This window comes from Astatotilapia calliptera, chromosome 9 (assembly GCF_964374335.1).
Source record: "Astatotilapia calliptera chromosome 9, fAstCal68.1, whole genome shotgun sequence".
Classification (NCBI taxonomy): Eukaryota; Metazoa; Chordata; class Actinopteri; order Cichliformes; family Cichlidae; genus Astatotilapia; species Astatotilapia calliptera.
Window position 1 is genome coordinate 30,177,946 of NC_137430.1, and position 26,563 is coordinate 30,204,508.

Sequence of the window (26,563 nt, forward strand, 5' to 3'; positions counted from 1 at the left end):
GCCGGCAAAGTTATGTGACATTAGCGATGTTTGTACTTTCAGCATTTACTTTGTTTTAAAGCCTTTACTTTATACGCCGTTAGATAGTCGACCTTAATCTTACAGAGAATGTGATGATTTTGTGGATAATTAAAGTCAGTCATATATACACAAACTCAACAAGCTGAAAGTCAGTGATGCTGCTCGGTTTGCAGTCCTGAATATCACGGCACAAGCAGGATTCACTGCACTGTTAATGTTAGCTATGTTATATTGCTGCCTCTGTTCGGTGGTGTCGAGCCAAACGGACTTTAACGTGTGTTTGAACGAGCTGACGGTTCACTCGTTAAGCTGAAAGAAAGATGCTTTAATCACAGGAGTCGCACATGTGTCCACTGTACCATCTGGGAACTCTTCTTGTTTAACACTCGTAATAACACAAACACTAAATCCTCCTGTTTGTAGCAGTGTGTACACCTGAGACTGTCACCTGTCTGTCTGTCCTGCACTCTCTCTCTCTTTCTTTCTCTCTGATTGTGGAATAAAAGTATGAGCATGTGTTTATAAGTTACACTTGTGTTTGAATCCTGCAGCTTATCACACGTTTGATTTCCATGTGTGACAACTGCAAGTGTCCAGAGTGAGGACAGACTGAGGGACACGCTGCTGCACATCATCTGTGAGGCTTTGCACCCCTGATGATCCACCAGGACAAACTCAGCAGTGTGTGAGGAAGAGGAGGAGGAAGAGCCAGCAGCAGCTGACAGATGGAGAGAATAGACAGACTGTTCCCTGTTTGTGAAGGACTGTGTTAAGATTCAAAGTTGAGGAAGGAGAGTACACACCACCCATGGTCCAGAGGATCTTTGGTCAAACAATGATTTTAATGAATACACGCGTGGGAAGACACTCTGTACGCAGACAGCCAGTAGTCCTCGACTTAATCAAAGCATGAACAGATATTTTATAGCATCAGGGTTGGTTTACTGACGCCCCTTCATACGTCACAGACAGGATATATACATACGTCAAATCAAAACCACAATAACCTTTTAACACAGTTTAAAAGAACATCGTCTTCCATCTTCATAACAGGTGCATCCTGTCACTGCCGGATGCTCGCTTGTCATCCTGACACCTCAGCAGCAGTTCTGCGACAAACTCTTGTTGCAACCCCAGCAAAACATGATTAAACTTTCACCTATAAATGATTCTCTAACTAAGTGTGTGTCTGCGTCTGTGTGCTAACCACAATTGCACCCTGTTTCACCTCGCGACTAGCTCCTGACCCCTCACCAGACAGAGAGACAGAAACCACTCTCGTATATGTAATAATCGAACTGAAACTATGGATATGACTTTTACTAAATAAATGTTTTAATCAAGAACCTCTACTAAACATAATAACTGTGTGCATAAGCATCTTAAGGCCTTCTTAAAGCTATCTGTTACATTGTTAAAGCAATGATCATACTGCAGATTATATTATGCTGGTCAAATACTTTTTGTTCATCCCCACAACTGCTAGGAAAGTTTAACATAACTAACTGTCTGTCCTGAATCGGTCTTATTAGGTAATGTTCAAATAATTTAATCATTCCAGTGTTTTCAGTGTGGGAGAAAGTACTCAGGGCCTTCAAGTTACACACTATGAAAGGCAGCAACAAGTTTAATGTTCAGAAACCTAAAGTATGTATCAGCAGCAGAATGGAGCTAAAAATAAATGTTTGTTCCAGTTCTATGAAGCTTTGAGTATTTTGGATTAGTAGCACTGCTGTGTTTGTTGCATCATATTGCTGTAATTGTTTATATGCTTTATATATTCTGAGCTAAGTTGATCTATAGTGTTACATCATATTCTATAAGGATGTTATGTGTTTGGATACTTTCTGCCCAGTTTGACCCATTTAGCAGAAGCCAGCCTGTTTAAGGCTCTGATATCTATTCTGTGTGACTTAAAGCAGTTATGACATGGTCTGATTTTCTCACCCAATAAAGGAATATTTAATATATCAGTCTACTCTTCATTTTATCAGAAACAGTTTTCACAGCTCGTACATTTTCTTTTTCCACACATATATGTAAGCATTGAGCCAAATTTAGTAATGCCAACATATTAAAAGAACAATATTTGTCTCTTATATATAATACATCTATATATATATATATATATATATATATATATATATACACTGTCACAGATACTTGTCTTTAAGTGAAGATTTAAGGTGATAGGAAATGTAAATAAATGCAACTTGAATCTTTACTGAAGCTCAGTGTTTGGCACAGAGTTCATGTTCACTGCTGTAATAACTAATAATGATTAATATAATATTGGCCATATTATATTTACATTACCAAATTGAGATGACTTTAGTCTCATGAACAACATTAGCTAATTGTTATTTACTAGCTAATCTTAAATGACTGTTCATGTTCAATCATGTTTTACAGTCCTGTGGTCTCAGCCTCAGATACTTATTAAATCACAGAGCTCATGTAGAAACAAATGTGCAAAATATGTTCTCCTTCATTTCTGTCAAACAAAGCTGTATGAAACGTTTCCAGCTGTTAGTATCATGGTTGCTAGGCAACCTGGGCAGCGCGACGGAGGCTAGCCCGTCCCATTTCACAAGCCTACAAGCCTCGCACTTCCGGCCTCAGCGGTCTTTGAGTACGCGGCCCTTGAGGACCGTTGAGGCTGTGTACTTTAAAGCTGCAGAACCTGAATTGGGAAACAGACCCTGAATTGGGAAACAGCCATACATACATGTTTTGGTTCGTGCAACTGCTCCGTCCGGTTATTGTCTCCCCAGAAACATTTCCGTTGTCTTTTTTTCTATTTTCGTTGTGCTTTGTGTGCTTTTGCAGCGTTTTTCTTTTTGCAAGTGTTTTCTGAAGTTGCAGTCCGTTTGGCCTCTCAGGGCCACCGTAAAAAAGAGATGAAAGGGGGAAACTATGAGTTAAGTGTTTTTCTTCTTTTTGTTTTTGCACAACAACTGAACGACTGCAGGTGCTCATAAGTTGCAGTAACAATACTTCAGCATCTAGCTATCCATGCAGAAGATGAGCGAGCATAACTGGAGTAATATTTTTAAGTGGCAGGTAATTTCAAATGCAGCATTTCTATCAGCTCAACAAACATCAGCAAACAAACAAACTGTTTGTGTGCAGTTTTGTCTCACAGTGTGTTGCTCGCTAAAGGTCCAGCTGCTGTACATCACAGGGAGAAAAAAGAAAGAGCTAACTTCACTCAAGAGATGGAAAAAGATAAGACACACAGGACAGGAAAGGAAGAAGAGAGGTTAGATTTAAAGGGAAGGACTGCTCAGTGGGATTTGATCAACTCAATGTTAATTCAGTTGTACATTGTTGTACATTTGTACACAGTGGATTAAATAAACTGGAAATGTAAAGCTTACATGTAAGTCCTCGTGTGTTGAAATCAGATATTGGGTCTGTACATGTGACATTGTGTTTTTTCAGGTTTTGAAAGATGCTGCAAAACAATCTGAGACAAACTATTTATTAAAGTGATTGCATATATAATAATATGCAACACAGTCATATAACAGGTTGGGAGGATGAGAGTTTTAGACGTGACTGATTATTTGGTGAAACTGTGATATTTTCCTCACCTTCTGTGTTGAGCTCATTGTTTCCTCTGTAGTGACTCAGCTGAGTCCAAGTAGCTGAAAATGTTCCTCTGCTGCTCCGTCAGACTCTTCTCCTCCTGCTGATCAGCTGGGACACAAAACAGATCTTTGTTAGGCTCCACACTGCACTGAAGAGTCAAAGTATCTCATATGTTCATCTGACAACACAAAGTACAAATTTCACTCTGATTGCTTGTAGAAATCTTGTGAGACGTGTTGTGCTGCAAAGTGAGGAAACTCTCTCACTCACTTATACTTCAGGAGGAACTTTGTGACATTGGCTCTAATATTCTAAGCAGCCCTTTACTATGACAGGGCCAGAAAGTCCTATTTGAAGGTTTGGGAGAAGGACCATGTTAAAGGTGGATTGGGGTTTATACACTTTGTTATGATACAGGTAAGGCTGTAAGAGCCTGAGAAGGTGTCCTGAATGAACCTCTAAAACCAGTTTTCAGCTAACGACTCTGCTTCAGTCTGGAAAACAGACGTCAAGGCGACAGGTCTGTAGTCATTCAGTCCTGTGATGGTGGGTTTCTTGGGAACAGGGATGATGGTGGAGCATTTGAAGCAGGATGGAACTTCACACAGCTCCAGGGATCTGTTGAAGATGCGAGTAAAGATGGGAGCCAGCTGTTCAGCACAGGTTTTGAGGCAGGAGGGTGAGAAACCGTCTGGTCCGGGGGCTTTCCTGCGCTTCTGTTTCTGAAATATGTCTGTGAAGGTTCTCAGTCATCCAGGTCATCGTAGTCAAAGGAGCTTGCAAAGAAAAGCGTCTGGACTTCTTTAAGTTACTTGCAGACGTTTCACCTCTCATCCGAGAAGCTTCTTCCGTTCTAAGGTCAAATGGCGGGGAGTCCCAGATTTAAACCTAGTGGGAGTTTCCCCCCAAAGAGGGACAAAAGGACCCCCTGATGATCCTCTAATCGCCTGAGCCAAGGTGTGAAACTGGGTGTGGGTCACAATCAGCCAGAGTTTCGGGTGTGCTCTTTGTGAAACGTGGCCCCACCTTATCATGTGATTTCCTGAGGTCAGATGGCCCAGGATGTGAGTGTGAGGGTTAAGGCGTCTGGGGAGGGATCTCAAAACTGGGTTATAGATGGCAGACAGCTGGTGTCCTAAACCCCCGCCTCTGTTCAAAGACTCAGCTGTCCATTTTAAGGACAAAGGTCACTCTTTCGAGGATGCCAATGTTCACATTTTGGACAGAGAGGACAGATGGTTTGAAGGAGGAGTGAAAGAAGCCATCTATGTCCACTGTGAGCGACCATCTTTGAACAGAGGCGGGGGTTTACGACACCAACTCTCTGCCATCTATAATCCAGTTTTGAGATCCCTCCCCAGACGCCTTAACGCCCACTAACATCCTGGGCCATCTGATCTCAGGAATTCGCATGATAAGGTGGGGCCAGGTTTCACAAAGAGCTCATCCGAAACCCTGGCTGATTGGGACCCACACCCAGTTTCACACCTTGGCTCAGGCAATTAGAGGATCATCAGGGGGTCCTTTTGTCCCTCTGTGGGGGGATACTCCCACTAGGTTTATATCTGGAATGCTTCACGAATTTGCGTGTCATCCTTGCGCAGGGGCCATGCTAATCTTCTCTGTATCGTATCCAATTTAGCGTACGCGCTTGCCGAAGCAAGCCGAAGCAAGTTTATATCTGGGACTCTCCGCCATTTGACCTTAGAACTGAAGAAGCTTCTCGGATGAGAGGTGAAACGTCTTCAAGCAACTTAAAGTCCAGACGCTTTTCTTTGCAAGCTCCTTTGACTGTTTCTGAAATAGTTGGCTCACGTCCTCAGAGAGTATTCTGAGTTTCAGGGAGAAGGAAAGGGGGGTGAGAAGTGTGACGGAGATCGTTGAAGAGGGTGGTGGTGGTCGTTGATATTTACATAATGACTGAAAAGAGCACCACTGAAGGAACAATAGGCTGGGAGGTCAGTTATTTAAGAATTAATATGCAAAATCAGTGGTTTCAGTGCTTTCCTTCCTGCTTTGACTGCAGCTGTGTTTGACACAGGAAGACATTATTACATTTTTCTTGATTATACTTTATTCTTTTTGGGGGAAGTGCAGCTTTAAACCTTCACATGATTCAAGTCAACCCAACAAATCAATCTGAACGATCACAAGTGGGACAAACTTCTGTAGATAAAATAAAACCCACATTCAATCCACAACATGATTAAAAACATGATTCTCCCAAATCACCAAGAGCTGCACATTAACCACCACAATATATTTTTATTCTCTGTGCTTTCAAATATGAACACTGTTTACTTTCATCTCTGTTTCATTAGTTTTTGTTAACATCTTCCTGTGCATCACTTTACAGCAGCCACACTCATTAAAATGAGACTTTGTAGGAGTTCACTTCCTCTCATCTGTTCATCCACAGCAGCTGGACAATAAAGTTTATTGTGACCCTGATACTGCAGCAGATCGCTCTCATCCATTTCCTGTTATCACTTCAAATAGAACTGAGGCTGTAGAGGTTTGGTGCAGGCAGAAAAACAGCTGCAGGGACAATGAAAAGACTTTTCTGCTCCAACTTCTCCCAGCATGCTGAGCTAATGATTAGTTGGTGTTTTTCTCCAAACACTCTCTCACTCTTCTCTCAACGTGTTCACAATAAACTGTGAACAGACACCGAGGAGAGCAGCAGAAGACCTCATTCAGGAGCTAAACTCAACATGAACTGAACTCACAGTAAAGTTAGCTCGGTGCTTACCTTTAGATGAGCCCACAAACCGAGAGAAACTCCGCGATGAAGCTGCAACTCTTTCCAAACACAGGAAACAGATCAGGGAGCAGAGACCCACGTGGTTCACGCTGATCTCAGCTACGATCCAGGAGACAAGGGTGGGCAGATCGATGCAGATATCGATCCAAGCGTTGGTGCTACTTTATTCTCTTTGAATGGAAAAGCAGCTCTCTGTGCAAAAACCTCCTCTCGTGGAGCATTCTTACTTTGTTCCGCCCCCTACTTCTTCTTCTTTTTCCTAGAAATTGTATTTGCGGTTGTCAAACAACAAAATGGTGAATTACCGCCACCAACTGGTGTGGAGTGTGAACTGGAACATCAACCAGCAACGATTTACTCTCTTTTAAAAAACTGGAATAAGGCCTGATAACTTTCTCTTCTTGAGTCCTTTTGCAGTAAATCAATAAGATCCAGTTTTGTTTTTATGTTACTGAGGTTTTGGATCAGTTACCTTCTCACAGTGTAATATAACATGTGCTATAATTTTCTCTTTTTTGAATGATTTGAATGGAGGTTATAATCCACCATCACTGAACTGAAATGAATCTCTAAGTAGGAAGTCATCAGTTCAGTTTTTGATCAATTTGACTGTATTTTACTGTGCAGGCTGAGTTTGATTCGATGAGTTAGGGTTTCTTATTGGTTATATTAATGTCATTAAATAGTTTTTTTTTTAATTAATTCATGTATGTATTTCCTTTTAAATATAGCACTAATTTACAATGGGAGTTTCCAAGGTGTGTTATTGCAGGGTAAATGTTATTTAGAGCCTTTTAAAAGTATTCTAATAATATCTTATCTTTTAACAGGAGTGACTGATTTTAAAAATATGATTCTTTATGTCTGTGTAATATTTCATTAATCTCTGTTACTCTATTATTTCTCTCCATACTCAACCTTGTTTTCCCTATAAAACACAGTTATACATCACATATTATAAATCTGACTTTGATAAATATTTAGATCTTCGCACATTTCAGGGTCCAAGTGTGGGTTGACTGAAGTGTTTGTTTTTATCCCCACAACATCCTAAACATTTTACTGTTATATGTACAGAACCAAAAATCAAAAATATGATATATGCATTACTGTCTTCAGCCTCTAGGGGTCATTGTTGTTCAGGAAGTGCATTCTCCTCTGACAAGCTGCTAAAAGCGCTTCTCTAACCAAAGACTGTAAACAGAAGATGCGAGAGTTCAGAAACAGTAAAACAGATTCACAGAAGCCACAGTGATATTAAACATACAGCACTGACAGTGATGACAGACAACATTACAGGTCAGTTTTTGCAACTGACCTGTAATGCTGGAAAGGAGAGTTCGTCCGTTAGTCGAACCTCGGATACAGGAGGAACAATGCGGTTTTCGTCCTGGTCGCGGAACACTGGACCAGCTCTTTATCCTCTCCAGGATACTTGAGGGTGCATGGGAGTTTGCCCAACCAGTCTACATGTGTTTTGTGGACTTGGAGAAGGCATTCGACCGTGTCCCTCGGGGTGTCCTGTGGGAGGTGTTGCGGGAATATGGGGTGTCTGGCCCATTGCTACGGGCCATTCGATCCCTATACAACCGTTGCAAGAGCTTGGTTCGCATTGCCGGCAATAAGTCGGACTCGTTCCCGGTGGGTGATGGGCTCCGCCAGGGCTGCCCTTTGTCTCCGGTTCTGTTCATAATTTTTATGGACAGAATTTCTAGGCACAGCCAAGTGGCGGAGGGCTTTCGCTTTGGTGGCCTCAGAATCTCATCTCTGATTTTTGCAGATGATGTGGTTCTGTTGGCTTCATCAGGTGAGGGCCTCGCACTGGAACGGTTTGCAGCCGAGTGTGAAGCAGCGGGAATGAGGATCAGCACCTCCAAATCTGAGGCCATGGTTCTCAGCCGGAAAAGGGTGGAGTGCCCACTCCGGGTCGGGGATGAGTTCCTGCCCCAAGTGGAGGAGTTCAAGTATCTCGGGGTCTTGTTCGCGAGCGATGGGAGAAGGGAGCCGGAGATCGACAGACGGATTGGGGCTGCAGCTGCAGTAATGCGGACGCTGCACCGGTCCGTCGTGGTGAAGAGGGAGCTGAGTGTAAAAGCGAAGCTCTCAATTTACCGGTCGATCTACGTCCCTACCCTCACCTATGGCCACGAGCTGTGGGTAGTGACCGAAAGAACGAGATCGCGGATACAAGCGGCAGAAATGAGCTTCCTCCGAAGGGTGGCTGGCCTCTCCCTTAGAGATAGGGTGAGAAGTTCGGCCATCCGGGAGGGGCTCAGAGTAGAGCAGCTGCTGCTCCACATCGAAAGGAGCCAGCTGAGGTGGTTCGGGCATCTGACAAGGATGCCCCCTGGGCGCCTCCTGGGTGAGGTGTTCCAGGCATGTCCCACCGAGAGGAGGCCCCGGGGCAGACCCAGGACACGCTGGAGAGATTATATCTCTCGGCTGGCCTGGGAACGCCTTGGTATTCCCCCGGATAAGCTGGAGGAGGTGGCTGGGGAGAGGGAGGTCTGGGCCTCTTTGCTTAGGCTGCTGCCCCCGCGACCAGGCCCCGGATAAAGCGGATGAAGATGGATGGATGGATGGATGGATAAAGGAGTGTTTGTAAAATAGAATCTCTCGGGAAAATGAAGGTGTGGCAACACACAAATATATATTAGCAATTACATTTCAGCTCGCCTGGACTTTTGTAATAGTCTTTACTCTGGTGTTAGTCTGTCGTCAGTCAGCCGACTGCAGCTGATCCAAAATGCTGCAGCAAGGTTACTAACGGGCACACGCAACCGAGACCACATATCTCCCATACTGGCATCCTTACACTGGCTGCCAGTCAGTTTTTGAATTCATTTTAAGATTTTATTATTTGTTTTTAAGGTGTTGCATAGGTCTGAACCCTCATACCTTTCAGATTATTTAAATTGGTACATTCCTGCAATATCACGGAGGTCTGTGGATCAGATGCTCTTGGCTGTCCACGGTCCACATTAAACACAGAGGAGACCAGGCCTTTGCTGTGACTGCTCCTTAAATTGTGGAACAAACTGTCCATTCACATCAGGACCTCCTCAACATTGGACAGTTTTAAAACCCTTCTAAAAAATGAATGAGTTTGTATAACTTTGGTCTTACTCAAATCGTATAGAAGTATTGTGTTGTATAGCTGGAGACAGCGTTTATACCGCTGTCTGCTTTGGTCGCAAAGCCATCATGGATCTCTGTGGAGATCCGGCTTTTTTTAGAGTCAGTTAAAATCAAGGCACTCGAAAAGATCCTCTGGAAAAGAGTAATATTCTTGGAACAGAGTTTAATACACAGAATTATACGGACAGTAAGAAATTACACACAGAATATACACAATTTAACATGTTTATCTTACTCATCACCTGTTTAATTTTTCTCAGTACACTAGAAGAACATGTTCATTCACAGCTGCCTCATCACATTTTTACACCTGAATTCTGTGGAGCCTGATCTCAAGGGTTTTGAGTCTGACCCTGAAACCACAAGAAGATCTTTCTGTCTCTTCAGATTCACTGTGATCCAGTGATGGGAGTGATTTCAGCCCTGAGTGATCACGCTGATGTTTGCACAGAGCAGACAATTAGGTGAATGTTTGGGCACATTGGTAACAGTGAAACAGTTTATTAGTAACGTGGGATCGTTTGTGTTTGGAGTATGAACTGAGATTCCTGAAGCTCTTGTCACACTGGTCACAGCTGTAGTTTCCTTGCATGTGTGTACGTTCGTGCCTGTTACGATTACCTGATTGTAAGAAGCTTTTGTCACAGTGTCTGCACTTGTATGGTTTCTCTCCTGTGTGGACTCGTTTGTGTGTTTTAAGCTCCCATGCAGTAATGAAAGATGACCCACACTGATCACAGACATGCTTTTACACCCCACTGTGAATCAGTTCATGTTTTTTTAAGTGATGTGATGTGGTGAAGCTTCTCCCACATTCTTTACAGTATTTCAGTTTGTCTCCAGTGTGTCTACGTTGATGTACTTTTAAGGTGTATTGGTGACTGAAAGTTTTTCCACAAAGGTCACAACGAAAGTCTTTCCCACCACCACAGCGATGACAGGGTTGAGAACTGGATCCATCTGTGTCGCTCTGCTTCTAAACAAAGACACAAAGACAGTGTAAGTCAGTCCTTCAACACTTTTATCCTGAACGTCGCCTGAAATAAAGAGCAAATAAAAAACAAACAAAATCATAACTGAAATGAAAATCTGAATAATCACTCAGAGCTGCTTTTTCATGCAGTAGAATTGATGAAACATCAGAATCAGTGAGCTGCAAACTTTCAGCCCCGACCGTGTCCGTGCTATCAGGTGAGAAAGGTGACATCTCACTGATTCTGATCTGCGGGTCGGCGCTTTGTGTTTATGTCTTCGTGCAGAATCCGTGTACCTGCTCTCATTTACTGTTTGGTGGTTGTCGAAATTTTGTGAGGTTTCACCTGAGATTCGGGTGTTTCGGGCAAAATAAAATTATATTTAAAAAATCGATTCAGGAGTTTAATGAATCGATGTCACGTTATCCAAGCCAGAATCGATTTTAATCGGTAAATCGATTATCAAAACCCACCCCTAGCTAACACAGTTTAATGAGCAGAGTTGTTCCAAACAGTCAGGCTAAAATGACAAGTTAAAAATATAAATACATACCTCACAGTAACTGCACTTGTAGAGTCTCTTTCTGGTGTGGATCTGTTGGTGTCGTCTTAGGTAATCTATAGATTTAAAAGTCTTCTCACACAGGTCACATTTATGAGGTTGTTCCTCAGTGTGGGTAAACATGTGTTGTTGTAAATGCTGGTTTCTTGTAAAATGTTTGCCACACTGATCACAGCAGTACACAACATGTCTGGTGTGAATGCGTAGGTGTGTATTTAGGTTCCCTCTCTGGCTGAAGGTTTTCCCACAGATGTCACAGCTGTATGCCTTAATTCCAGAGTGGGTAACTAGATGACTCAGTAAGTACCTACTGTGAGTAAAAGCTTTGCCACACTGATCACAGCTGTATGCTTTAACTCCACTGTGGATGAGTTGGTGTATCTTTAGAGTACTCTTCCTGGAAAAAGACTTTCCACACAAATCACAGCTGAACGGTTTCTCTCCAGTGTGGATGACCTGGTGACGTTTTAGATCATCCTTCCCAGTAAAACCCATCCCACACTCGTCACAGGTGTGTTTTTTCTCTCCCTTTCTTCTGTGAGGTTTGTCGGCCTCCTGAGAGCGCTGACTTCTCGCTCCATGTTGGTCCTGCAGTGACAGAGATACAAACAGAGGCAGTGAGTGAAATTCAGTCGTGGAACAAACTCAACCTTCAAACTCCCTCCATTAACACTAGTTTTAAACCTGAAGGTGGAGTGTGGCACCAAGCACCTTAAAGGTCTCTTATCCCCACCTGCTGGTAGTTCTAACACATTACATCCAACCTGCTGTTAAAAATAATTTATGACTGTTTAAACACTCTAAAATCATTTTTTCCTTATTTTCCTTACTTTTACTCCCCACATTAAAAAAAGGACTTTCTACTCATTGTATTTTCAAAACAGACTTTTTACTTTTGATTTGAGGAATTTGAAGGGAGTTATTTCATCACTAAGGGCATCAAACCAATTTGAGCCTGAAAAGTAACACATGAAACATAACGACTTATGTTGTGATTTGGCGCTATATAAATAAAATTGAATTGAAAGACAATCCTGATCGTGTACTAATCATCAGGGTATGAAACATAAAAAGAGATGAAAGAGGCAAAACTGTGAGTCATAGTCAGGAGTTAAAGTGAGACGTTAGGGCTGCACAATCAATCGTTAGAAAATCGCGATCTCAATTCATACTTATGTGCGATCTCATTTACAAATGACAACGATTTAAAAAAAAGGAGAAAAAAAAGATGACGATTGTACCGCATTTTGATCCGGGACATGAAAACAAGCGCTCACTCTTCCTGCTCAACAAATGACATGGGCGGAGCCTTATACCACGTGATACAGAAGCCAGCTTGCTGATAAAATTGGCAGGGGAAAAAACAACGGAGAGCATGTGAGAGATGAAGCTGTAAAGGCCAAGAAAGTGACAGGAGAAAATCCGTCCCGGTCAACCACCCAAACATCAATAACGGGAACCTTATACAGCGCCGTCGAACTCCCGCAGGCACAAAGAAATTACAGAGGCTTTCACTTATCACCTGGCTAAAGATATGGCTCCCATCAACACTGTGCAAAACGAGGGATTTAGGAAAATGATCAACACCTTGGACCAGGGGTCGGCAACCTGCGGCTCCGGAGCCGCATGTGGCTCTTTAGTCCTTACAGTGCGGCTCCGCGTGGTTTGGGAAATAAATTAGAAGTATTTAGCTGAAGTGTATTTTATTTATGTTAGTTCTTTTTTAACTTGTAGTTCTAAATTGGAAGATTATTGTGATATTGAAATATAAAAATAAAATTATATTCTATTTTTTTTTTTCGCTCAAAATAAGCGTCACACTAGCGGAAGCCGATATACCGCCCGAAATGCCGTGCAATTAATCGAGACTTTCAACCCCAGGTAGGCCAATTATGGATCTTCGGATCCACATTATGTCAGCAGCTGTTCTCCACCATGAACTATGTTAAAAACAAACGCCGCTCACGCCTCACAGATGACAGCTTATAGTCCTGTGTAAAGATGAAACTGACTTCGTACAACCCAGATCTGCAGACGCTGTGCGCAGAGGTTCAGGAGCAGAAGTCCCATTGTAAACATATCAGGGCAGACCCGACGATGTTTGTATGAAGATGCTTTTCAGCATCTCTTTATTGACCACTTTTCACACACGGTTGCTGTACGTATACAGCCGGCTGTAGCTTTTCAGCTCATAGCCCGACACACACCAACACAACAGCATAGAGAGCACAGACGTTAAGGCGGCGAGGCGTGATTGCGAATCCCGCTCAGGTGCATCCGCCTCCCCTGCAGCAGCGCTGCAGACCACGCCTCGCCACACACATTAACCAGGTAAAATACATATTTAGGCAGAATTTTGCAAATATCTATTTTTCATCTTTTAGCAGCATAGTGCTTTTTTCCAGTTATTTTTTTTTAAAGTCAGGTCAAGGCTCCAAAAGCCCAAAGGCGATATAAGGGTGGCGGCTCACAGCAGTTTTTCTTTGCTACATGGATCATTTTAGTTCAGCTGGGTGTCTTTCCTTTTGTTGTATTTCTTTAAGAGTTCAAAATGTGTTAATTACAGAAATAAAATGTAATTTTCTCTGTAGCACTTCATGGACTTCATAAGCAACACACCTTAGTTGTTCACACAAAGCATAAAGGTAAAAACAATATATACAGTGTTATCTTCATTTGAGATGTCAAAAAGTATTTGCGCCCCCATCGTTTTCTTTTGCGTGGAACCCGGGTCCAAATGGCTCTTTGGGTGTTAAAGGTTGCTGACCCCTACCCTAGACAAACGCTACACAGTGGCATCCCGCAACTATTTTTCAAATGTTGCACTACCTGCTGTGTACTAGGGCTGAACGATTATGGAAAATAATCTAATTGCGATTTTTTGCCCCAATATTGCGATTGCGATGCGATATGCGATTATTTTTTAAGGTCTTTGTCTTCTGTATTATTAAACAAAGACAAGCAATACATCATATAGTATGGCCAATACTATATTACATTAATTTTAAACTGTTCTTTCCTGGAAGACAGACCTCTGTTATGATGACATGAGGTGATGCATGAATTGATGACTGACATTTTTATTTAACTTCTTCAATCACAACAGTATATTTGAACATACACAATAGTTTATTTTTAGCTTACAAACATCTGAGCATAAAGTGCTGACAAGGAACCCTGGTGTAAACATTAAAATGAAAGTCAGTACAATGTGCAGATTGCAGAAATATACATAAAAAAAATCAGTGGCTTTACCACACTCAGTTTTTCGACATCTGTGAACTACTAGACAGTCATTCAATTAAAAAATAATATTAAATAAATAAAACTAATAAATAAAAAATACACACATCTTACTGATCTCTGCAGTCAGTAACATTACACATAAAGTGCAAACATAATAGCAATTGTATAAACACACACACAAACACGCCTTTAAAGTTTAAAGGCGTGAAATTGGACGGTCTAGCCTTCTCGCTGTCTCGGTGGAGTTTAATAAACTCAGCCGTCTGCTTCTTGCTATCTAAAATATAACCAGACACTGGTGTAAATTCTCGACTGTCTCATACTTCTGTTTAGAGCTGGGCGATAGAACGATAACGATATGTATCGCGATATAACTTTTACTCGATAGAGAAATTAAGCTATCGCGATAGACCTCGCCGCTCTTGTCCTCTTAAAAAAAAAAAAAAAAAAAAAAAGGTCAGCCAATCCAAATTAAGTAGCGCAGAGCCGAACCAATCACAGCCGCAGCGTCACGTCGCGTGACTTGTTACGTACCGCACAAGTGCCAAGCCGCACGTGTGTTTGTTTGGGAAGCAGCCAGCGGGTAATGGAGGAAATGAGTGTGCCGACTAGAAAAATCAACCGAGCGTGACCGAAGAGAAAACAGATGATGGTTCCAATGCCGGAGAGATTGTCGAACAGAAGAGCCATAGAAGTGTGACGGTATTTCGGCTATTTCAAGTCTGACAAAAAATAGAGTAGCGTGCACTGTAAATTGTGCCGAAAGCAAGTCTGCAAATACAATAAACTGGTGCATGCGTCACACTGTGCGCCACGTTATTGTTTCGGTGAAATTAATTTCTACAATACTGTTACTGTTAATTCTACTCTCTGCAGTGTTTAAATGCTTACATATACACAGTTACTGTCCCTCCACACATACGACTCGGTTCTGCTTCTATGCCCCAGCTTTGTTTACTTTTTCCCACCGAGGCTTCTAGACTTCTGATTGGCCAATATTTCTGCACGGTTAGGAATCTAGCGCCACCTGCTGCTTTGGCATGTTCATAGCAGCGTTTTCCTTCATTTCTGCCTTTATGTGTGGACGGGATTATTTTTTTAAAACGAAAACGGAAAATCTCCGTTTTCAAAAATACCCGTGTACGTGTGGACGTAGCCTCAGTCTCTGACTGGAAGCGCTAATTCGTCATTCGGCTTTTGTCAGACTAAAGTAACTGTTAAAACTGTTTGAAAAGCTAAGCTATACAACAAGGAGAGATTGAGAATTTCCTTTTAGTTCTCAGTTTATTTGATATTGACAAAAGTTAGTCAGTTTTGTCTGTTCTTCTGTAAAACAAACTAAGATTTATTTTTAGAATTAATATTTTGTTTCTAAGTGGAATTGACAATTTAGTCTGTTTCGTTTGTTCTATTTTGAAACTTAAACGCTTTAGCGGCTGCCTTTTGTGTAGTTTGCAATATTTGCCTTTATTTATCTGAAAAAGTCTCATGTTCCTTAAGTACATCTACCCTGTTGAACTTATTATGGGAAATAAATATTTAAATAAAAAAAAGCTGCTGATTATTTCACATTTTACTTGTGAGCAACGGCACATTTAAATCTTACAAATATAGTTATTTGACTTATATCGTGATAGATATCGTTATCGCCTGAAATGAAAAAAACATATCGTGATATGAAAAAATCTCATATCGCCCAGCTCTACTTCTGTTTAATAAGTTTTCTGTTTGACGTTTAGTCAGCTGTGTGAAAACCAAGGAGGAACCCACCCGGGGGATTAATAAAGTTTTATTTTATCTAATCTAATAACTTTAATCTCAGCCAAACCGATTTACTCACGAACAAACAAAACACTGAAAAAAGCCCAACAATAACATTTTTAGGTTGTCTAAGTGACTTATATATTACGTTTAACCCGAGCAGCGAAACTCCGCGGTGATCTGAAAATGATGTGCCGGGAGTTGTGCCGTTCTCGGCCGCATCAGTAACCCTCGAGCTCCCGGCTAGCTGTCGAGCTGGTGGGTAGCAGACGCCTCTGAAAACGTCGAAGCACTTTTGCAAATATGGGATATCTTGATAAACCGAGCAGATATTTGATGTTTACACAACTACTTTCTCGCCTGAAAATATGTTAAAAGTTTATTTTGTGACCCAGAAAGATTAGTATGAGTAATTTTAAAACTTAGTAGCGGCCGCCATTGCTGGAAACTGGAGTTTGGCTGGGCCGCGCTATGAATTCTGGGATATGGTAGTAATTTGGACAGCCTTCGGCGCGTCGCTGTGACGTAATCGGTCTACAAATGCGGCCTCAGGAGGATGCAGCCCATGAATTGTATAATATAATCGCAGTATAATCGCAGCCTTTGCGGTTAGAAAATTGCACTTGATCATGTCGCGATATTATCGCAAATGCGATATATCGTTCAGCCCTACGGTGTACACGTAGTGTCGAGCAACGGTGGAGACTAAATTGTTCTTATGTTCAGTCTCAACTATTACGAAGTTGATGTGCAGTTAATAAGTGCAATAAATATTTATATTAGAAAAGAAAATCGTGACAGAATCGTGATCTCAATTCTAAGCAAAGAAATTGTGATTCTCATTTTATGCAACATCGTGCAGCCCTATGAGACGTTGTTCTTCTTTCTTTTTTGCACAGCACCTGAACAAACAGGTAATTTCAAATGCAGCGTTTCTATCAACAAACATCAGCAAACACACAAACTGTTTGTGTGCAGTTTGTCTCACAGTGTGTTGCTGGCTAAAGGTCCAGCTGCTGTACATCACAGGGAGAGAAAAGAAAGAGAGCTAACTTCACTCAGAGATGGAGAAAGATAAGACACACAGGACAGGAGAGGAAGAAGAGAGGTTAGATTTAAAGGGAAGGACTGCTCAGTGGGATTCGATCAACTGCAGATTAAAGCTTACATGTAAGTCCTCATGTGTGGAAATCAGACATTGGGTCTGTACTAGAGATGGCACGATACCACTTTTTTTATGTCTGATACTGATATGAATTCGATATAGTGTGTTTTAAATCAATAAAAGTGTTTTTTTAATATCTTGCTGCTTTTTGTATAAGTTCATGCTCAAGTAAAAAAAACAAACAAAAAAAAATACACTGCACCCAAAATATTTCATAGTTCAGCAATATTGATCAATCTAATAAACTTAAACCTGCTCCATCCTCCCTATTCTGGTATTTTAAAGACTAAACACCCTAACTAATAAAGTTCTACAACTCCCAGCAAAAACAAAACAAAACAAAACAAAAAAACAAAAAACAAAAAACAAAATGGGAACCACCCACCCTCCACCTCATGATACTTGCAAGGAAATCAATTATTTTTCAAGAACATTTAAATAGATTCAACATCTTCAACAGATTTGCAGACTGCACAGATGGTATCTTCCCAAAGGAAAAAGTGCTATAGCTTACTAGGGTATATTAGACTTAACAGTTACTATATACAGTAATGAACTTCTATACATTTTACATCAGATTAAAACTTTGGGTGTAAGCTTCGTATAATTATTTATTAAAAGCTAGACATTTTAAATGAGAATAAGAAAGAAAAATATGTCTTTGTGCCCCCTTTTCCCTGTTAATGCCCTATCGGCCCCCCTGGCTAAACTTTGCTAGATCCGCCCCTGCACAGTTACCAGCCATCAGTTACGTAGAAAAAGATCCTGGTGTGGAACGTAAATAAATTCTAACAACAGCTTATCAAGCTTAAACGTGCTGTAGTTGTTCAGCCGCTGGTTTCCTCTTTCTGGTGCGAAGTGGGCCAAAAACAAACAAGAGAGACGGACTCGTGACAGAAAAGCCGATCAGCTGATCATTAATCAGTTTCATGATTGAAGTAGCAGCAGGAGAGGGAGGGAGAGAGAAGAGGCAGTCGCTCCATATATCGGTTGTTAAGCTTAACGCTGGAATGCTTTACAAACATTCAGAGATGAACTTACACACTTGCTTTACTTCTCTCTGGGAAAACTTCCTCGGAGATGAAATGCCGGATTGGTAGCGAGGCTCCAAATGTTCAAACAGACTGCAGACAGGTCCCGCGCGCCACAACCACTCTATCACGTGATGCATACTGCTGCCACATGCTATGGTTATGAGCCGAGTTACGCCATGTCACAAGTTTTGTGAGGTGCTTTGTTGATATTTAATGGATCAGATTACATTTTTTATTTCTCTCCGATATCCGATCCAGTAATTTACGTCAGTATCAGACAGATACCGATACATAATATCGGATCGGTCCATCTCTAGTCTGTACATATGACATTATGTCTTTTTTTCAGATTATGAAACTTGCTGCAAAACAATCTGATGCAGATTAACTGTGCCACCTCAGATGCAGCCTTTTTCATGCAGTAGAATTGCTAACATGCTAACACAGTTTAATGAGCAGAGTTGTTCCAAACAGTCAGGCTAAAATGACAAGATAAAAACATAAATACATACCTCACAGTAACTGCACTTCGAGAGTCTCTTTCTGGTGTGGATCTGTTGGTGTTGTCTCAGGTAATGTGGAGATTTAAAAGTCTTCTCACACAGGTCACATTTATAAGGTCTCTCCTCAGTGTGGGTAAACATGTGGCGTTGTAACTGCGTGTTGGTTATAAACTGTTTGCCACACTGTTCACAGCAGTACACAACATGTCTGGTGTGAATGCGTAGGTGTTTATTTCGGTTCCCTAACTGGCTGAAGGTTTTCCCACAGATGTCACAGCTGTATGCCTTAATTCCAGAGTGGGTAACTAGATGAGCCTTTAAGTTGCAACTGTGAGTAAAAGTTCTTCCACACTGATCACAGTTGTACGCTTTAACTCCACTGTGGATGAGTTGGTGTCTTTTTAGAGTACTCTTCCAGGAAAAAGACTTTCCACACAAGTCACAGCTGAATGGTCTCTCTCCAGTGTGGATGACCTGATGATGTTTTAGTGACTCTTTCCCAATAAAATCCTTCCCACACTCGTCACAGGTGTGTTTTTTCTCTCCCTTTCTTCTGTGAGGTTTGTCGGCCTCCTGAGAGCGCTGACTTCTCGCTCCATGTTGGTCCTGCAGTGACAGAGATACAAACAGAGGCAGTGAGTGAAATGCAGTCGTGGAACAAACTCAACCTTCAAACTCCCTCCATTAACACTAGTTTTAAACCTGAAGGTGGAGTGTGGCACCAAACACCTTAAAGGTCTCTTATCCCCACCTGCTGGTAGTTCTAACACATTACATCCAACCTGCTGTTAAAAATAATTTATGACTGTTCAAACACTCTAAAATCATTTTTTCCTTATTTTCCTTACTTTTACTCCCCACATTTAAAAAAAGGACTTTCTACTCATTATATTTTCAAAACAGACTTTTTATTTTCGGTTTGAGGAATTTGAGGGGAGTTATTTCATCACTAAGGGCATCAAACTGATTTGAGCCTGAAAAGTAACACATGAAACACAATCCTGATCGTGTACTAATCACCAGGGTATGAAACATAAAAAGAGATGAAAGAGGCAAAACTGTGAGTCATAGTCAGGAGTTAAAGTGAGATGTTAGGGCTGCACAATTAATCGTTAGAAAATCGCGATCTCAATTCATACTTATGTGCGATCTCATTTACAAATGACAACAATTTAAAAAAAAAAAAAAAGATGACGATTGTACCGCATTTTGATCCGGGACATGAAAACAAGCGCTCACTCTTCCTGCTCAACAAATGACATGGGCGGAGCCTTATACCACGTGATACAGAAGCCAGCTTGCTGATAAAATTGGCAGGGGAAAAAACAACGGAGAGCATGTGAGAGATGAAGCTGTAAAGGCCAAGAAAGTGACAGGAGAAAATCCGTCCCGGTCAACCACCCAAACATCAATAACGGGAACCTTATACAGCGCTTCCCTATACCCGTCGAACTCCCGCAGGCACAAAGAAATTACGGAGGCTATCACTTATCACCTGACCAAAGATATGGCTCCCATCAACACTGTGCAAAACGAGGGATTTAGGAAAATGATCAACACCCTAGACCAGGGGTCGGCAACCTGCGGCAACACCCTAGACAAACGCTACACGGTGCCGTCCCGCAACCATTTTTCTATTGTTGCACTACCTGCTCTATACACGTAGCGTCGAGCAACGGTGGAGACAGAATTTCAAGCAGTACAACATTTTGCGGCAACAACAAAACGTGAAACATTTGTTGTTTTTATGTTTATTTATTGTTTTTATGTTCAGTCTCAACTGTTACGAAGTTGATGTGCAGTTAATAAGTGCAAGAAATATTTATACTGGAAAAGAAAATCGTGAGAGAATCGTGATCTCAATTCTAAGTCAAAAAAATCGTGATTCTCATTTTATGCAAAATCGTGCAGCCCTAGTACATCCACAGAGAGCAGCAGGTCAGCTGATCACAGCCTGTACTTTAAGAAAATCTACTGGAGCTCTCAACAGAAATTATTGTGAGCTGTGATTCTTTTCCCCACGCTGAGCCACTACAGCTGATTTTAGGGTTCCCACCTGCTCAATCCCACTTTAACCTCTTCCCTGCTCATGTTCCTGTTTAGAGGAAAGTCACCCTCTACAATGTAGGCAACAGAAAATACACATATGTTTTATTTTCCTTCATTTTCTACTTAACTGATTCAAACAGAGAACCTTTATTAGAAATAAATAGTTTGTACTTCATCTACTAATCTTAGTTTATTATTACATTAATAAAGCACAAGGTTCAGTTAACTTTGGATAAAAACATGTGGTTAAAAAGTTCTTCAAGGAGCTACTTTTACTTTTTTACTCTGATTACATTTCAGAGCCTGTACTTTTTCACTGTTACTTAAGGAAAGAAGGTGAATGAATACTTTTACTGAAGTATTTTTTAACACTAATATCTGTACTTCTACTTAAGTATAGAGTAAATGTACTTTTGCCTCCTCTGATCATTTCTATAATATTATTTATATCAGTGATGGCCAAATGAAGCTTTCTGAAACACTGAAGCTTGTATTGAAAAAGGTTCATTACTCAAAGCTTTTCAACACAGTCCTCTTTGGTGACATCTGCTGGCCAAACATATGAAGAGCAGCTTGAATCTACAAATCAAACTGAAGAGCTTCATTATAATTGCCCACTCTACAGAGCTCAGCTGACAGCTTCTGTCTGATATCGGGCTGCTGTTGTGGTGCTTTGAATGTGTATTTTTGGGGATGTTGAAAAAAATGTTTTGTCTGTTTGATTAATAAATATTTTTTATGAATAAACCTTCCTTATTTTAACATGTGCTGTGGTCTCTAAAAAACAACATAATATATAATAATATGCAACACAGTCATATAACAGGTTGGGAGGATGAGAGTTTTAGACGTGACTGATTATTTGGTGAAACTGTGATATTTTCCTCACCTCCTGTGTTGAGCTCATTGTTTCCTCTGTAGTGACTCAGCTGAGTCCAGATGGCTGAAAATGTTCCTCTGCTGCTCCGTCAGACTCTTCTCCTCCTGCTGATCAGCTGGGACACAAAACAGATCTTTGTTAGGCTCCACACTGCACTGAAGAGTCAAAGTATCTCATATGAGAAGGACCATGTTAAAGGTGGATTGGGGTTTATACACTTTGTTATGATACAGGTAAGGCTGTAAGAGCCTGAGAAGGTGTCCTGAATGAAGCTCTAAAACCAGTTTTCAGCTAACGACTCTGCTTCAGTCTGGAAAACAGCAACTACAAGTTTAAAGACTCCATCAACAATTCACACCCAGCAACAGCCTGAACAGCTCCTCCTGTGGTTTCCACAAACAGGGACAGACCTGTTACTCCCCCACCCCACACTTTCAACTCCTTCAGCCCCCCAGTCCCACCACCTCCACCACTCCTAAAAGTTTGATTCTGTGCAGCCATTCCCCAACTGTCTCTGAACGGTACTGTCCTGATTCTTTGATGTTGGGCTGAGAACAAAAAAACATTACTCAGATCTTGTCCAGTCAACAACAATTATTTATTAAGCACATATGTGGGAGATGTACACGACACCACCCTCAGCGTAGTCCAGTAGATCTCAAAGAGGAAGCACTTCGATACACAGTTTTACATGTCAGGGTTCACGCCCCTTCATGCGTAAGCAGATAACATAACATGCGCCAGTGAGTTACAGTTGTCTGCAACTCCTTTTATAGTATTGGTGTTTGTTCCTCACTAACGGTTTCAGCACTCTCTCACCTCCATCTGTTTCCTGTTTCTCGTTGTGAGGCCCCATGATCGTATATGACACATCCTGAGTACATCCTGTTCTAATCTGCGCAGGCACGTATGCAGTTACAAGCAAAACACTACTTTAAATGTCTTCCAGTTTAAACCTTCTATAACCTCTTGATTAATGTTGTTTTATTTAAAATTACAACATTTATATTTCCCACAGTACTCGTGGTCATTGATCAGTGGTTTCAGTGCTTTCCTTCCTGCTTTGACTGCAGCTGTGTTTGACACAGGAAGACATTATTACATTCTTCATGATTATACTTTATTCTTTTTGGGGGAAGTGCAGCTTTAAACCTTCACATGATTCAAGTCAAACCAACAAATCAATCTGAACGATCACAGGTGGGAAAAACTTCTGTAGACAAAATGAAATAAAACCCAACATTCAATCCACAACATGATTAAAAACATGGTTCTCCCAAATCACCAAGAGCTGCAAATTAACCACCACAATATATTTTATTCTCTGTGCTTTCAAATATGAACACTGTTTACTTTCATCTCTGTTTCATTAGTTTTTGTTAACATCTTCCTGTGCATCACAGCAAACACTCAACTTGTTGAGCTAATGATTAGTTTGTGTTTTTCTCCAAACACTCTCTCACTCTTCTCTCAACGTGTTCACAATAAACTGTGAACAGACACCGAGGAGAGCAGCAGAAGACCTCATTCAGGAGCTAAACTCAACATGAACTGAACTCACAGTAAAGTTAGCTCGGTGCTTACCTTTAGATGAGCCCACAGACCGAGAGAAACTCCGCGATGAAGCTGGAACTCTTTCCAAACACAGGAAACAGATCAGGGAGCAGAGACCCACGTGGTTCACGCTGATCTCAGCTACGATCCAGGAGACAAGGGTGGGCAGATCGATGCAGATATCGATCCAAACGGTGGTACTACTTTATTCTCTTTGAATAAAAAAGCAGCTCTCTGTGCAAACACCTCCTCTCGTGGAACGTTCTTACTTTGCTCTGCCCCTTCTTCTTCTTCTCCTTTAATGTTTATTGGCAGTTGTCAAACAACATAATGGTGCTTTACCGCCATAAACTGGTGTGGAGTGTGACCCTCAAATCCTCCTATTCTCTGGTGGTGGTCAGAGGGCCCGGTGGCTCCAGTGTCTGGCAGCCTCGCCTCTGTCAGTGCGCCCCAGGGCAGCTGTGGCTACAATGGTAAATGGCCTGTATTTGTATAGCGCTTTTCTAGTCCCTAAGGACCCCAAAGCGCTTTACATATCCAGTCATCCACCCATTCACACACACATTCACACACTGGTGATGGCAAGCTACATTGTAGCCACAGCCACCCTGGGGCGCACTGACAGAGGCGAGGCTGCCGGACACTGGCGCCACCGGGCCCTCTGACCACCACCAGTAGGCAACGGGTGAAGTGTCTTGCCCAAGGACACAACGACCGAGACTGTCCAAGCCGGGGCTCGAACCGGCAACCTTCCGATTACAAGGCGAACTCCTAACTCTTGAGCCACGATCGCCCCAACAATGTAGCTTGCCATCGCCAGTGTGTGAATGTGTGTGTGAATGGGTGAATGACTGAATGTAGTGTGAAGCGCTTTGGGGTCCTTAGGGACTAGAAAAGCGCTATACAAATGCAGGCCATTTACCATTTATTAAAAAGTAGAAAGTAAAAAGTTATTACAATATACATTATTATCATGTTCGTACAATATAAATATTATATTGCACGAACATGAAAAGTATATTGTTAGAACAATAAAATTTTCACATTATAACATGATATAGCTCTATTTTTCTTTTGCCTGGGTGGCAGCTCTACGCTTACGTACTCAGATGAGCTTGCCTCATCCTACAAGTTGTGCCTCCATCTCTTGTGTCCAGATCACACGCTGCACTGCCGTGCTGCTCCACCTTTTCTCTGTCATTTCTGTGTTTGTGCATGCGCAGTGTGAGAGGCTGCGTTGAGGGGCGACAGGATTTCAAACAGGTTTGATTATCATGTGACCATACGATTGATGATTGGGAGCTGGTCGTGAGGTGTTAACTGCTTTTCATTACCCCATGTATACGACACGATGCACACACGATTAAGGCAAAACACGGGCCGATCCCCAAAACGGTTGCGCAACTGACAAATCGGCTCAAAATGGGCCAAAAGTCGCACAGTGTATGGCCAGCTTTTGGAGGCTAGCTCCAAACAAACATCTGCAGCTTTGCAGTGTATACAGCAATATAATGACCAGACCTAATTCTTTTGAAAACCATACATCTTTCCACAGGTCTCCACTTCATCAGACATCACCTAGACACAGAGCTGGATGAGGCCAGCACAAACAGCAGCCTATTCGACGAAGATGATGGATCCATGGGGTCAGGAAAGCCAGATGCAGGGCTGGAACGGTACCTTTCATGTCCATTCACTGGAGGCGTGGATCTATTGCATGGCGTTCCTCACATCAAGAAGCTGTCAATCAAAGTCAACATAGCTCTTCCTGCATCTGGAGCTTGTGAAGGACTTCTCAGTCATGCAGGACTCCTGTTCACTGCTAAACAGTCACAACTTCACAGAAAGAACCTTGAGAGCAAACTGCTGCTGAAGCTTAACCATCACCTCACTGAGTGAAGAAATGGCACATGTTTGCTAAATATGCAGAAATAGATGCACACCCATACAATTTATGGTAAACTGAGCTGGCTTGTATGTACATATGTTCAAGATGCCTCGTTCTGTTTTCTCTGAGGCTGCTGTGGCATTTGGAGCAAAATTAATATAAAGTTTACAGCATATCTTGTCACTGGAAATTGTTTGCACTGTTTATATATTTATATTATTTACTGTAGGTATTGGTGAAAAAAGCTTGTTTGAAAAATGTTGTGAAAATCTGGAAATTAGAATTGTTGTGCCTTATTTTGTTGATGTTTTTACATATATTCCTTTTGAAAATGGTAAAATTTGTATATTTATTTATTTTTGTTTGTCTGATAACATTTATTTAAAAAATAAATTGGACATTTCAAACAGTTACTCACTACTTGAGTAGTCTTTTCGCCAAGTACTTTTTTACTCTTACTTGAGTAACTTTGTTGACGACTACTTTTCACTTTTACTTCAGTAATAATATTTTAAAGTAATGCTACTCTTACTTGAGTACAATTTTTGGATACTCGACCCACCTCTGATTGTTCCTGGTTTCTGTTCTCTTCCTGCGGCTCACCTCACCTATTCTCATGTTACCATTTCTCAGTGTTGAGACTGCGTCTCTGTGTCTGTCTTGTATTTCCTGTTTTACTTTGACAGTCTGTGTCTTGTGTCATGTCTTCAGCTCTGCTCCCCGCCTCGTCACATCTATTTAATTGAAGCTGTGTTCCCACCTGTTCTCCATCCTCTCATTTCTTAGTGTATATTTCCTGTGTGTTTGCTTCTACTCCATGTCGGATCGTGTGTTTGTCATCTCGGTGTTTCACTCTGCATTTCCTCCTTTGTGTTTGTCTCATGCTCCTTGTTCCTGGTTGTCAGGTTTTTGCTATGTTCTCCATGTTTCACTTGATCCTCTGTTTAGCTGTTTCCAGTTTAGGTTTTCCTTCAGTTCCCTGTTTGCTTCTTATTTTGTAGCGTCGTGTCCAGCCAATAATAAAGGCTCACTTTCTTTGTTTTTGTTAAATTCACCTTTCCACAGATTCTGCCTCACTGACTGTGACTATTTCTACATCTCTCCCATTCAAAAACACTCCATACACAGTTTATTTTATGTAATATTCAATATTAACCTGTAAATTTAGTCTTTTCAAGGAAGCATTTTTTTTCTTTTTATGGCATAGAAGCTTTATTTATGTAGATTTTCTACTGCTAAGCAGAATAAGAAGAACAAACATGAACATTAAAGGCCTGGACAAACTTGAAACCAGTATTAGATAAAAACCTCAACAAGCAGACGACCCCCTATGAGCAAACACTTTGTGAAGGTGGGAAGAAAAAGCAGAGAGAAGAGTCTGTTTCCCAAATCCAAACTGGAAGCTGGTTCAACAGGAGAGAGGTCTGATA

The 26,563-nt window shown here is 41.4% G+C and overlaps 1 protein-coding gene and 1 non-coding gene across 6 annotated transcripts in view; both read right to left on the minus strand.

Moving 5' to 3' along the window:
- The window catches only part of LOC113029474 (uncharacterized), a 71,691-nt gene extending 48,073 nt beyond the window's left edge, over positions 1-23,618 (minus strand). Inside the window, exons 1-5 of one of the 5 annotated variants that reach the window (XM_080306636.1) lie at positions 23,276-23,604; positions 21,701-21,806; positions 18,772-19,368; positions 11,045-11,641; positions 9,664-10,493 (exon numbers count right to left, since the gene is read on the minus strand). In XM_080306636.1, coding sequence (XP_080162762.1) covers positions 10,266-10,493; positions 11,045-11,641; positions 18,772-19,368; positions 21,701-21,718 — 1,440 coding nt within the window. In that variant the 5' untranslated portion in view covers positions 21,719-21,806; positions 23,276-23,604 and the 3' untranslated portion in view covers positions 9,664-10,265. Of the gene's footprint in view, positions 1-9,663; positions 10,494-11,044; positions 11,642-18,771; positions 19,369-21,700; positions 21,807-23,275 lie in introns of those variants that run through there. The other 4 variants (XM_080306634.1, XM_080306632.1, XM_080306635.1 and 1 more) reach the window with 4 other exon arrangements.
- LOC113029928 (U6 spliceosomal RNA) lies at positions 5,175-5,280 on the minus strand. The gene has a single exon (XR_003273522.1). It is a non-coding gene; the product is annotated as a U6 spliceosomal RNA (small nuclear RNA).
- Positions 23,619-26,563: the final 2,945 nt, after the last annotated feature.